This window comes from Phalacrocorax carbo, chromosome 9, assembly GCF_963921805.1.
Source record: "Phalacrocorax carbo chromosome 9, bPhaCar2.1, whole genome shotgun sequence".
Classification (NCBI taxonomy): domain Eukaryota; kingdom Metazoa; phylum Chordata; class Aves; order Suliformes; family Phalacrocoracidae; genus Phalacrocorax; species Phalacrocorax carbo.
Window position 1 is genome coordinate 29491146 of NC_087521.1, and position 14920 is coordinate 29506065.

General features: G+C 37.1%; 1 protein-coding gene across 1 annotated transcript in view; it reads right to left on the minus strand.

The window, feature by feature from the left end:
* Positions 1-14920, minus strand: part of NUDT14 (nudix hydrolase 14) — a 60988-nt gene that overhangs the window by 10746 nt on the left and 35322 nt on the right. The window contains exons 3-4 of the mRNA XM_064460928.1: positions 7354-7418; positions 2336-2573 (exon numbers count right to left, since the gene is read on the minus strand). Coding sequence (XP_064316998.1) covers positions 2336-2573; positions 7354-7418 — 303 coding nt within the window. The remainder of the gene's footprint in view (positions 1-2335; positions 2574-7353; positions 7419-14920) is intronic.

A 14920-nucleotide genomic window follows, 5' to 3' on the forward strand; every position in this document is an offset into this window, starting at 1 on the left:
GTCTAAAGAGAAAGCTTAAACCGAGATAGTTTTGCAAAGGCAAAAATAAAATAAAGGGGAGACATGTTCAAACAAATACGTGGAAGCTGCAGAAGTACTTCACGTCCACAGGGAACAGGATAGTAAGTCACAGGCTTGAGGTGAAGAAAGGGGAGTTTAGGCAAGACATGAGGAAAATCTTGCTCGTGGTATGGATAGTTAGACACTTAAGACAGAATGCTTGGAGAGGCTATGAAATGAGTAGCTTTTAGAGAAAATACAGATGCACATTTGTCAGAAGTGACTTAAATGCAACTGAGCCTGATCTTTGGAAGAGGAGCAGTCTAGGTGAGATCCTCCCAAAATGCCTTCCAATTCTGTTTTCTAAGGCTTCTCTCTGATCTGATGCACTGGAACAATAAATAATATAGAGCAACTATCACTTGGATCACTGAGATGACAGATAATAATAGAAGTGCATAATGTCTTGTAATTATTAATGGGATGCATATGCATTAATGTAACGCTTCATGTCAATGCTTTGGATTGACAGTCACAGCATAAACCATTCAGGAAAACCTGTTACACTTAGAAAAAGCCCTGAAATTCTTATATGTAATATAGCCATTATGGAAAAAAACTTCCTTAGCAGACCATATAGGAATCAATTACTACCTGTCTTTGCATCAAATTGTCAAGAATCAGACAGATATGCCAGTCTCTGGCTGAAGGAAGAACAGGACACTCCTAATAGGAAGACTGTAACATTTAGATTAAAATTCTAATACAGAGCACAGGAAGTCCAAAAAAAGAAACTCTAAAATATCATCTTTGAGGCTTCAACCTTTCATATTAACCTAAAAAAGTAAATACTATACAGGTCCTTCTGACTTCAGCATGGATCTCCATGGGCAGAAAGCTGTGCCCACGTAGACAAAGCAGGATTGGAGGATTAACATTTTAAGTGTCCTTTGCATGGGTCTCAACAGAGAAAACTCCAATTGTATACTCTCTTTGCAAGTCAGTGCAATCAAAAAAAAAGCAACTGAAAGAACAACGAGCTGTAAGATACAAAGACATTTATCAACCAAAAAACATACGGTGTTTTAGCCAGTTGTAAATTGTTAATGTTGAGTGAAACTTCTACGCTGAAGCTACAAACTTCTACAGCTACAGAAATTATATTCTACTTTTCCTGTTTTGTGTTTGTATACACATACATACGTACATATACATATGTATATAACTGCATGCTATGGCCTGTCAGCATCACCCAGCCTATGAAATTCTATAGACAGCTATTGCTCATAAACTAGCAGGCATTTTTTCTTTCAGTAGAATAAACCCTTAATCTAGTTTTAAGGAGTTGTAAAAGACAGCTCCTGTGATTCACCCCCTCCCCTCAACAGAAGCACTGCTTGTTAATCCAGCAGGAAATAACATTTGCCAGGATTGACAGCTGTGGATTTGTATTCAATTCCCAAATTAAAAACCAATGACAGGGCCTAGTTCAATGGAGATGTCAAGCAAAATAAAGAAAGTAAAAAACCTGCTGCCTTCTCTTTAAAATACAAACACACATACATTTTGGATAAGAATTCTAAAAGCTGGGGAGGAGATATAATGGGATTAAAGCTGCGTGCAAAGTTTCTCCTGAGGCTTTTTGGATTTCTTCCCTCCAGCAACTCACATTTTGTATTTTTCCTCTTACATATCAACTTTTCCTCTTACTCCTAGTATATGTTATAAAACATGTTAAAATCTATTTCAATAATTATTTAAAACCCTGCAAAAAGATAATGTAAAAATTTTCACAGTCAAATCAGCAAAATCTTCATATGTAACGTTAATTATTGTCCAATTCAAAGAACGCTTAATTGCAGCCCACAAATATTATAAAGAGATCTAACGGTACAAGTTCTTATGCTTCTGCAAAATTGTGTTACTGGTAAATCATAGTCCATCTTGAACAGCTTCTATCGTTAATCAGAATACTAAGAATCCGAGATGGAAAATGCCTGACTCAGTAAAGACTGACTGTCTTCTAGTGCAGTAACAAACTACTCTGAAAAGCTCAATGCAGGTTTCCCCAGTTGTAATAGTCTTTGGAATAAATCACAACAGTATCATTCTTACTGGGAATTCAATCCCATAATTATGAGTTTATAATTCCTTAAGTCTCTGTAAATACTTCTCTCACTTGCTGAAAATTACACCTTTCATATACTTTCAGATGTCCATGTTCCTCCAACACACTGCTTAAATTAGGGAACAGGGAACATTAATTTACATTCAAGCTACTTCAGCCATCTGTGAAACAACAAAATGCAAAAAGTTTTAACTTACTGCTCTTTACCTGTAAGAAGTGATCCTCCTTAGGTCTGTAACGGCAACATGATAGCCACACTCTTCTAAGACTTCCCCACACGCAATTTCTTCTAAGGAAAGGTCTGGTTTGTCTACAATGCCAGCGCAGAGTTCATAGGTCACTCCTACCACAGCAGGTAAGGGGTCCTCTAGACAAGAGAGGGTCTCCTTGTCCTGATGCTGAAAGATTTGAGGATGATGCCTTTCTACTTCACACATGTAAACAGCTTAAAAAAAATCCACAAAAGAAACAAGTGGTGAGGGCTGTTAGTTTATTCATATTAAATAGAAAAAAAGATGGTACACAAGTTTTGCTTGGAAATTTATAACCATTAAAGTACGTGAGCGTAACAAAGAATTCAGTTGTGTTACCTGTTTAAATTGTGACACGCTGAAATTGGAATTTTAGAGAGCAAAGGTTCTCCTGCTGTTTCTGTAAAATTATCCTTTAAACTCTATTTGTGCTTACATCATTTGAAATGAATTCATGCACACCTTAAAATAAATAAAAATAAAAAAAGGAAGGTAGTTCACCCATGAAGTCTAAGTCCCAGAAGCACCATACAGCTTCCATTTGTTGGGCAATGCGGATGTCAGGATTTAATTTAAACTATGTAGTTATCTTGTAGGAAAGTTGGGTTGCACATTGTGTACCATGTGCACAATGATGAGTCTTTCAGCCTGTCAACTCAGCTGTTATTTAGAAAGGGTATGAAAAGCATGTATGTTTGTTTGGGGGGAAAAAAAAATGCCAACCCTCTTTTGAACATATAGTTCCTTGCACAGATTCCTGTGTGGAGTCTGAAAAAGACTTCTTGAATTAATCTACAAACAGCTGCCACTGTAATGCGCTCCTAAAGAAAGTGCAAACACCAGATTTTAGTCCTTATTTGAGCAAACCTCACACTGATGTCAACAGAAATTTTGCATGAGTGAGAACAGCAGGACTGGATATTAACACACACAGAATCACTACTGACTATTCCAACCACTGTAACTTTAGCTTACAGGTATAATGCCACCTGTTCCTTCTTTGAAATTTCCTCATGTCTATCCCTTTGGTTTTCATGAAAGGTTACCATGAGGGTGTTATAAAACCTCTGAATAAAACTATTTTAAAATTTGAAATTATTTTTATTCCATTAAAGTATTTTACAGGCATATTTCATACACACTTAACATGGTTTTCAAATGAGCTTATCTTTTATTCCCCATTCTAAATCTTACAGAACTAGTGTATATAAGACCTCAAGTTTAATGGACAACTTTTTTTTCTTCCAGTTACTGGATTTAGCTTATTATTTCTTAAAACTGTGATACACAGTGAGATCCCTAAAAAAAATGTCGCATAAAAGTAAAGCATCTCAGCTTCCCAAGCACTTGGCCTCTGGGGAAGAGTCTATACCCGAGAAGTTTGTCGCCAGACTCCTTCTATAGTGCTTCTTGCCTCAGAAGTATAGTATAGCAAGATCAGCACCTGAACAGGAGATGTCTAGATCAGTCTAAAAAGAAAGACGAAGTGCAGAAGTTTGCCGCAAAATTAATCTTTCTCCAGAATTTAAAACTTTCAAAGCTGTTTGCAGCTTAAGATTCAAACATTTAAGGAAAGGAGCTTCCATTTCTTAGTTAAAAAACATGGCTAGAGCTCAGTTTTCTTTTGAAAATGCAGCAAGAAAGCGGCAAAAAAAAATATTCCATGCAGAGTCTGAAGGACAGATCCTTGAAGGGTGTCTATTGTCATTATTCCAAAAGCTTCTAAAAGCTATGGCAATTATCATAAATGACAACCACCTCCAGGATCTCTCTGAGATGAGCCAAACACTCTTAAGATTGTACTGCTTTTTCAGTACTGACTTATCCATATCAGTAAATTCAAAAAGGAACAATGCATATATCGCAGTAAAGGACTTGGGCACCAAAACAGGATGCAGGTAACAATGTGGGTACAGAAATATGAAACTGTGATTAAAGTAACTCTCTGTTACAAGTTTCTTGAATCCCTGAAACCCCTCCTGTCATTCCGGCAGGCACCTGCCGTTCTCCTTCTCCCTCAGCACAACTGGGCTCCATGTAGATCAAAACCTACATTCCCAAAAGGACCCAATCCAGCAGTCCTCTTTAAGGCAAAGCTAACACCCAAAGCACACTAACAGCTTTTCTCTGCAGATAAGGAAGGAAAGAACCAGTACCAGCCACTCCGGTAACAGTCCAAAAATTAGAGCATTCACCAAGGAATCACAGTATGAATTCATTATTAGCAGGCTCAGAAAGGTTCAAACTCATTTTATCTCTCATGGATAAGCAAAGCCTAGAAAACCAAGCTGCCTGCTAATGTCAGGGAACAGAGGCGTCCCCCACACCTCTCCTGAAGGTGCAAAATTGACTGCACAAGTGATGCACCAGGGTGATGAAGCACCAGATGGAAAAGCTGTCTATGGTCTATTTGCTAGGGCACACTCTTCAGAGGGAAACCTGTGACTCTCCTCTTCCTCATCACAGGTTGTCAGCTTATTGCAAATGCACAAAGAGTTTGGAGAGCAGAAACTAGAAGCAAGAACTCAGCTCCCAGCTGAGTCACCCACCCACCAGTCCTGTGTCTGATTGCTCTCTTGCTTCTGCTACTTTTGTCAGAAACTGCCACTTCATCATCACCACGCAGTCTCCTCCATCATCAGATGGACATGTGTGTTGAGCAGCAGCATGGTGAGGGCTCAACCAACCATCTAGTGCTCATTAGATATCTTGACTAATTATCCCAGAGCCACTCAGCTGTTAAGAAGTCTTAGAGTGGAAACTCCAGTAGAATTGATATACTTGTCTTCCTTTCTGCAAATCTGGGACAAAGGATAGATGGCTCAACCAAACTCATCAAATAAATTCATAACTGTTATTCAAAGCAGCCTTGTTAGATGGCTCATATACTTGTTTGCTATCCCTAAAGAGGAGAAAGAAAAAGTATGGATTAAGGAGCTAGTGGGGTTTGGCTGACTGGGGAACTTGCTAGCTTTTCTTTAAACTTCTAAATTCTCTTTGATTGCACCAGTGTTTTGTACCTCCTGAAACAGAGCATGGCTTATGATTCAGATCTGATACTATTCTTTTAAGTCACTGCAAAAATAAACACCACAATCCATTGAAAGGTCATTATAGTTACTGTGAAAAAAACAGGGCACATGTTCATAGGTACTAACCCTAGCCTTTCCCAGGAACATATTATTTTACTGTATTTGAAAACACGTGGTCAATTGATTACTAAAATGAGCATTACCCAAGACGCTGGCCAATCAGTCACGGATAAGAAACTAAAATGGAAACTACTGAGATATACGTGTAACTTTTTTCTGTCTGCTTTTTCCAAATGATTCATTCAAGATGATCTAAGTCCACAGTACACTGAAAAATATGGTCCTGTCTGCCTCACCCTGGTTGTGCCACCCCTCAAGCCAGCACGAACTCTTCCAGGCCAGTCAGATAAGCTGTCTAATCTTCAAAATTACTTGTTTGCAGCCATATAAGGCCTCTCCTGTTGCTGCCAAAGGGCTGGTGCTGCCAAAGGGAACGGGGTGGGAATGTACATACAGGGAAGGATGACTGCCTTTATAGGCAGCACAGACTTCAATGGGAAAACCTGAGCATGAGACCGTACCCTAAGGAAAGGCAAGCACATGTCAACCGGCACACATGCAGGGGATGTGCCCGGTGAGTGAGCGGCAGCTGTTGCTCACAAGTAACGAGCTATCGCCTTTCTGGTGGGACCCTGATAGGAGCTAGCAACGAGAAAAGTCTCAGCCTTCATTTTCCTTTGTGGAATGGGCACTAAGGCAGGCAATAACCAAAGAATGGAAATATGATTACAGTGATGTGAGTAATGTCAGGGCATGGCTGCGATCACTGAACTGCTGTGGAGTGTGTGACTGAGCACTGTCTCCAAGGCCAGGTTACTGAGCAGCTCCAGCCTCTGGAACAGTTTAACTCCAAGAATAGTCCAGTGTTTTGAGGCAGATTTGACACTTCCATAGGGATGATGTAATGAACACATCACTGTTCAGTACATATATATCTATAAAAAAACGCATATATATGAGGTCTTCTGCCTAAGACTGCCTCAAAGAGAGCAATAGCTATATGAGCGATTCTTTCGGCTGGCAAATAAAACATACTGGATTATTAATAAACAAATAAACAACTTCTTTTTATAATAGTCAATATAGAGATTCATGAGAAGTACGCACTGTCGGTATAACAGTGCTGCACAACACTGAAGAGCCTGTCAATCACTGTTAGTAAGAAAGGACACCATGACACCACCCCTGAAAGTTTCCTATAAAGTCTACCAGGAACAGTCTTGAAATGGTCTCTTAGCAACAGTCAGTGAAATATCTTGTGATTTTTTTTTTAATTAACATGCAGAGAATATGCATTTGATTTTAACTTCCAAAAATTAAATATTGCTTCAAATTAACATAACTGAGAAAAACTCAAGAAAAAAAAAATATTAACCTAAATTCATAATAATAACTGGTAGAATGAAGCTGTCCACGTATTGATGAAAAAGCATACAGTCCTAAATTTACCTCATTTTAAATTCCCAAGTATACAATGACCAATAACACATTAAAAAAAGGAATATCTAAGACAAAAAAAAAAAAAGGAACACAATGCTTCTGCACAGAAGCTGCCTACTAAATACTAGATGGGTCAAGAGGGAACTTCAAATAAAAGCGATCTATCACATGATCATTGTAGAGCTGTTTGTAATTTCATCCAAAAGAGGACAATGACTATCCCAAAAGCAGAACATAAGGCTATCCTGATCATTCATTTAATCTATAATGGAAATTTCCCTGGTTAGAAATTCTGACCAACTGAAAAGGGTGGGCTATCATACAAAGAAACAGAATATAGAACAAAGATTTCATCACCATAGATGCACCAACTTTTAACTGCTAAACCCTTAAAAGCTTGCTTCACTAGAGAGCAAAAGTAAATCTAAAAAAAGAGGATTACCTGGGCGGAACTGCTTCACCACAACAAAGCACTGCCGAGAAGTATTAAAGATCAGGATTGACACACTGAGGAGGAAGATAAAAACAAAAGATCAATGCTTTATGGAGGATTCATGCAGAACTATTTAACTTACATCTTGCAAATTTAACTACATAAATACAAAGAAGATTTATTACTAAAGCCACAGTGCAACAAGATCCTTCCCCAAAATCTATCAAGAAGGACAGATAATGGGTCATGTTCCCAAAGTCCATGACAATTAACACAAAATTAAGTCACTTTTGTCTCTTGCCATGCAGACAAAGTTAGTTACCAAACAATTCCTTCTCTCCAAGAGAAAAAAAAAGTCCAACTTCAGGAACATTGCTACTACATAGTAATAACAAAAAAAAAATCCTTAACAATAAAAAATTTAGTCCCTTATATCAGTCCCATATTAGGATAGTCTCATAGGCGCAGTCTAGTCTCATTCAGAGCCACAGGCTTCTTTCTATGTAAGCACAGAGCATCTCCAATCTGTGGCTACTTGCTGGGATTAGGCCTTAAAACAGACACCATCCAAGTCCAATTTTGTACAAATTTAAACTAGAAACAGTTTTAACCGTTACTGCATTCAGTGGTTTAAAAGTCACATTTTAATCTTTCCCCTGTCCTCTTCGGTTGTTTGAAATACATGTCATAGGGAAACCTGGCAAGCTGATTATTTCAAGATGCTCTAAAAGTGTGGAGTACCGATGCTCCCTGCTCTCTTTTTCACTTAAATTGCTCTCAAGATTTTCTATTAAAAAATAAAAAGCAGACAAAAGTCTCTCTCCTTAGTTGGTAGCCCATTAAAACCTGCAAAAACAAGTGTGTATTTTGCTCATTACCATGGTAGCATTCTCTCATTTTTTATGCTTCCCTGTATGCAACTGGAAAGTTAATTCATTATTCTATGAATTCTACAATAGATTAGACTAACAATGGCATATTTGCAGAGTTGAGTCAAACTTTCAACTTTCATTGTAAAAGAGCTGTATATTTATTTTCACCATCTGATTTAATAATGAAGTCTCAGGCTGCCAGAGAAACTGCTATTTGATGATTATTAAAAATCATGTTAATGTTTATTATAATAATGTATTAAAACCAAAACAGAAGGGAGAAGTCCAGATGTTAACATTTATATTCAGGTTGCTATTCTCAAAGACCCGTACTGCATATTGATGGCTTCCTGCCCCAGGAGATGTCATCTGCAGGTAATTTTAAAGCAAAGGGGTTTAGCTTTCAGAGAGGCTGGAGAACAGTCACTGTTCACTGGCACGGGGGTTCTTTCTGACCTAACACTAGAATAACTGGGAGTTACAGTGTAGGTTACTAGAAGAGGTGAAGTTAAACCACAGCCTACAATACTTTTAATTTTACTTAAGTGTTATTCTTTGAAATTTTTTTTTGCTTTGTTTTTCCTTTGCAAGACTGCAAAGTACTACTGTCTGAAGGTAGACACTGCACGAAATACAACGGGAAAAGGAATTACTGCACTGAACCTTTGGGTTTTGTCCATGGGTCTAAAGATATGCACTGCCTGAAACTGGAGACAGCAGCGCAGCTGCCTAAGGCTGAGGATAAAAAGTAGAGATTTCCTGAAGCATACGGTTGCCCTTTACCTTTCTTAGATCCACCACCCCAGGCCCAATCTTTCACTTGGCTTGCCTTCTTCAGCACGTCTCATTAAATAGCTCATACCAACTCATTAAAAAAGGCTCAGCTATTAGACATTATTTTTTCCTAAGAGTCAATCACTTGAGATTTTTATGGAACAGATGGGAAAATGAAAAACAATCTGTCAGAATTAAGGAACAAGATCAAATTAAGCTGGAAAGGAGTAGCAGCAAGTTATTACAATTGTCTGCTTCTCACACCATCTTGAGATGAGAGGGTACAGAAATGGCACAAATCTGTAGAACTTTCTATTTAATTACTTCTAATTTTCTGAGAGACTGACAAACAATTTTGAACATAAATTTACATTTTTTAACAAACCACAACAGACAAGTTCTAGTATTTCTTGTCAGAGTTGGAGAGTCATGGAGGAGAAAGGTCAGAATTACACCTTCTTAGGAGTTTGACATTACAAATGCCGTTTGGTGTTTCTTATTCCACAAGAAAAACCATAACATGAAATATTTCCACAGGTCACTAGGTCTGTAACTTCTGAAAACCCATTTGAAGTTGCATTCAGGGCACTTACATGAGTATTACAGAAAGTTAGGGCAAGTCTGTTCAATTGATCTAAGTAGAGGATCCCCTGAATCACTGCTTTCAATGGGTTTCCTCATTGCTGCAATGACCTAAATATGTGGGTTCAGCTGTTTGGTCTGGCCAATAAGATAAAGAAAGTATTTATCTTCTGGAGTTTAAAATCATCACACAAAAATTCACTACAAAATTATTTTGTGATTACTATTTTTACAGATGAGACAGGCTACCAAAAAGGACTACTACAAAAGCAGAATTGCAAATGCATCCTTCAGTGGTATGATACCACAGGATATTACAACGGTATTAGACGTTTCAAGGTAATTCCTTTTAAAATATTACAACCAATCCTATTTTAGAGTATTATATATGCATCTTTACGCTTTAAAGTCATTGATAAAGAGTAAACATATAAAATAAAAATTTAAAACATCCACTATGACTTTTGGAACATCTCCATAAATAAAAGATACAGACGATAACATATGGCTTGGGCTTTGTTCGTCAGAGAAAAAAAATCACACCAAACCACTGGAAGAAGAAAAAAAAAAGCCCAGCCACATTTCCTAAAAAAGGCAGCAACCCTAGACAACAATTTAGTCTGAAAGTGACATCAAAGGTCCTAACCTACCAACAGGCTTCATGTGTCCATGTCTGAAAGATAAGCATGAGACCACTTTTTTGTTATTTTTTATGAATGAAAGAATACTCACATGTAAAAGAATCATGATGGATCTAAAACTTGCCTCCATACCTTAAAAACAAGGTATAACACATCCGCACAAATGAAACACTGTCTCAGCTTAGACCTGCCAACCTTTTAATACTGAGTGGCAGATTATTACTTTTTTCCGTATTCCACAGTTGTACATCTTTGCTGGATATTCCTCCAGCAGTGGGCACTCAGGGAAATTGCTGGTGTAAAAGGAGAGGTGATTAATGCGAACACAATGCCACGGAGCCACAGACCTGCACCACAGGCTCAACAAGCACACAGCGCAACTCTTGCACACAGGTATCACGTTCGGTACCTGCCACTGCCAGTGGGCATGCCACCTCTGTAGGCAAGAGGTCGCTGAGAAGCACACTCTTCAAAATCAGCTCTGTGTGTCAACCCGGAGCTATAATTTGGTCCTGCTCACTTTATACATAAAATAAATCACTCTTCCAATTACAGGAGACTTTTTCCCAAAGAAAGCATGCATGTAAACAGGTTACTGCGCAATAACGTAGGATACTGTTCTTTCTATAAATACAGGAACAACTAGGGTAGCCTTAAAATATTTTAAGAAAGATGCACCTAAAATGTCATGAAGAAATATCTGCACAGACCAGCTAACCTGTACTTGAGTTTTTATGGTACTCAAGTTTTCAGTTAAAGTGTGCTTAGTCTTGGTATCTAACACAGTGTTTTCTTAAAGGGATTCCAACTATTCAGTCAAGGATCTCGTAGCATTTAACCATTTAAACTTCAAAGAAAACCTTCACTGAAATAGGATTCTCTAATGGATATTTGGCTTCCCTAAAACGTCTGAGTCAATGTGCAGAAATTACATACAACTGACCCATGGACATCTGCAATCTTAATTCCTTCTCCACCTTTAAGAACCTAACTGAAAGAGAAGACATCCACCTGAATACAACCTTTACAGTTGAAAACACCTATTATAAGAATTTAGAAAATGACTCAGTTTTGTGTCATTGGCCTAGAAAATTATTTCCAAATTTCTTCCTTCCCACAACATAGTACAGCTCTGTTTTTATTGAACTCAAGGTAACTGATGCTTTATGACAGACGTTTATATAGAAATACTACTACACCTTCACACTCTCAAACCTAAGAAAGGAAGGTGGTGTTTCTAGAAGCACAGTGTTTGACCACAGCAGTTACGAGGTAGGGGACAGATGAAAACTGACATCCTTTAAAATGTACACATGCATATGGATGGATGGAAAGTTAATCCTTTTGAAATATGTCCTAGCAATTAAGATCGACAAATGAGCTTTGCCAAAGCTATAAGACCAGGTACTTCTAGAGCTCCAATACCTGAAGGAAGGTTTTGCGGGGTGGGGTTTAGGGACTTGGGGTGGCACTTGTGGGTTTTTTTGGTTGTTTTGTTTTGTTGTGGATTTTATTTTTGCCTGAAGGGTTTTTTTGCTTTGTTGTTGGGTTTTTGTAGGTCAAAATATAATTTCACCTTCTAGTCATAGGTTTGGGAGTCTTTTATCTCAATGATTTGTCAGTTGTTGACCTGGGCTACAGTTAATCCACAAGCAACTGCTAATGCTTACTAATTGCTTTTCATGAGACAAACTTCTAAAATCCTTTAATAAAAAAAGATTGATTCAGCCTTTCATTATTCTTAAATGTGACCTTAATGCATACTTGACAAATATGAATTTGCAAAACTAACAAATAATTTTTTAAAAAATCACAGTATAGTAATAGCAAAGAAAAGGACAAGATTCTCTTGCGTTTCTCTGAATTAAACAACACTCTTGAGGCTGGAGATGAGGATTTTAAAAGATAATCTTGTACTAATACTATAGTATGCTAAGTAAGTGATAAGGTAATATGGGAAAGAACCCGACCTTTCTTTAACCATTTTAAGAGCAACTCAGGATCTCCCTGTGTCTAGCATGGGTACGTGTGTGTCACACACAAATTGTGATCAGAATTGAGTAATGGAAGATAAAGCACCTAAAAAAAGACTGATGTTAAAATTGAAAGCCAGGGCTTCCCAGCTGTTAGGCTCAGCCACTTCCACCTAGTTTTAAAGGCTAAAAAACATCTCGAAATTGGTTAAAAGCCTATAATATTGTTTGTGCTGCTTACAATCATCTCAGCTCCATAGTGAAGACTTTAGGACGTAATCTTATTTGATTTTTAAAAAAATGCAGCAAACAAACCAAACCAAAACACCAAAACCCCTGCAGCACTATCAGAGCCTGTGGTAATTCAGTTACCATTCTCAAAGAAGACAATGAAAAAAGAATGGTAGATTCCAAAAAAGAAACACAAAAATGGCATGCAGGAATAAAAGCAAGTAATTGATTTAATCAGTCCCCTTGACTCTCCACAGATATTTGGTATTAAAAATCCCTTTGATAGAAGAAAATAATCAAATGTAGTGCGCAACCACAGAAGTATTTAGAGATGTATTCATCTCAGCTGCGGAGCATGTGAATATAAAACATACATGTAATATTTTTGCCTATATGGCTTTTAAGGGCGAAAATGTTAAGATTTATGAATCATACTAGAAGAAAAGTTAGTAAGAAAAACATTTTGAAGTCCTATAATTATTTTAGCTTTAAAATATAAATTTGTTTTTCTTCTTACAGTTATATGAATTTGGCTTTCTTTGTTCATACAGAGTTGACAAACTGATCTTTTATATTGTATTCCATGTCAAGACTCTAATTCCTTCTAGCCTTTTAAAAATACTATGTTTGAGAAACATCCCAGAGCAGGATTGAAGCATCTTAGTGAACATGTGTCCTTTTCTTGTTCAAATCAGACATGACTGTGCTTTCAATTTTGCAGTGATAATAAAAAAAACCCAAAACTTGCTTGAGAGATAACAATCAAAAGTATTATTTGGGAGGATTCATCCTTCAGGAGGGCCTACTTCATCTTAAGTTATTTCAAGATTACTTTTGGTGACCATGAGAAAGAATTATATGTAGCTCCTGTGTTACATCTGTACTCAAATTAACCATCAATTTCACAGTGGGACATGTCCTCGAAAACTTATAGTGTGGTATCTAAAATTCTGTCTTCTTCCTTTTACCAGAACAGCACCTAGTATTTTAAGCCAGAGAAAAGAGTCCCTTCATTTTCAGAACAGACGTGTAATAAAGCTGTACCCTTTGATTATTCTCCAGTGCAATTCCTTTAGTTTCCCAGAGCTTTAGCTATAATGCAGATAGTCCTGAGATTAAATGTGTGTGCTTGCACAATCTTTATTGGTTCATTTAAGTCTTCCTTCAAAGCACTTTACATTTTTCAAAGGCCAACACCAATCCAATTGGCTGCTTAAAATGCAGCCTATTACAAAAGCAAAGCTATAAGCTCCTGACAAAAACATTCAGCCTTTCATACTAATCACAGATAAAGTGGATTTGGCAAAAGATAATTAGAGATGTCTAGAAGACTTCTGTATTCTGATGAAATTTGAATACTTTCTCCAATACAACTTAAGTATTTTATACTAAGTAAAATGAGAATAAAGTGGTGAGACATGTATCTTAAGAAAATAAATATTACTTTGGAAAAAATCAAAAGGAAGACTGGCTTCAGTAAACTGAACTGCAGTAGGAAGTTGTTCATGACACCATGAAGCAGGAAGCATATGTTTGGTTAATCATCAGACCAGTGGAAGAATGAATTAAGAAGTGCTAACACATCCATACCCATGCACTTTTAAAATGTAATGCTATCTACTTGTAAAGTAGTAATTTGTACCCAACCAGAGAATATGATGCAGGACAACTTATTTGGAATAAACAATCCTCCCAGCACCCTGTTTTCATATAACAAAGAAAAAAATTGAAAGTAAATTTAACTGCAAAATAAATGAGACATCAAAGCACATTGCTCTCAATAACATTATTTAAGTGTCATATCTTGGCCTGTATCCCAGGATACCCTTGGAAATGACACATTGCATCTCAATGGGATCCTTTCAACAAAATATTTTAATAAATAAATTCAGGTTTTATTCTAACTTATTTGGTTAAATAAAGCTCTGTGGGCATTATGTGCAACAGATGTCAGAGTCTGATGGGCTTTTGTTACAACTCCTAATTATTTGTGAAATTGCCATTTATGAATGTTATCACATAATAAGGCCAATAAATAATCCATCTAAAAGGCATAAGTATGACTCCATTCTGAAATGGAAAAAAATCAAAGTTTCAAAACAACTTCAGGTTTCAAGGAGAGTTCAGAAAATAAAAAGCTTGCGTGTTCTGCCCACCCTTTGTTTCTTACCTACCAAAACCCAAATATGAAGTGAATAACGCAATCTTTCACCAGGAATAAATGTATAGTCTCACCACCATTAGTGAGAAACATAGACTAAAAAAGTCAGTCATTCACAATTTACCTAATTTCCCCATTTTGAGAATAATGGTTTTGATAGTTTCCTCTTTTCCAAGAGAGATTTTCAGATAAAATTCTAAAAATACAGGCACTCAGATTACAGAACATTTCCTAGCTTTCATAAGATTATTTTTACCAATCCCAAATGTAGGTCATGACCATGCTACTGTCTCTAGGCTGTGTAAAACTCTGGCACTCTTCAGACAAAACAGGTTTAATTCA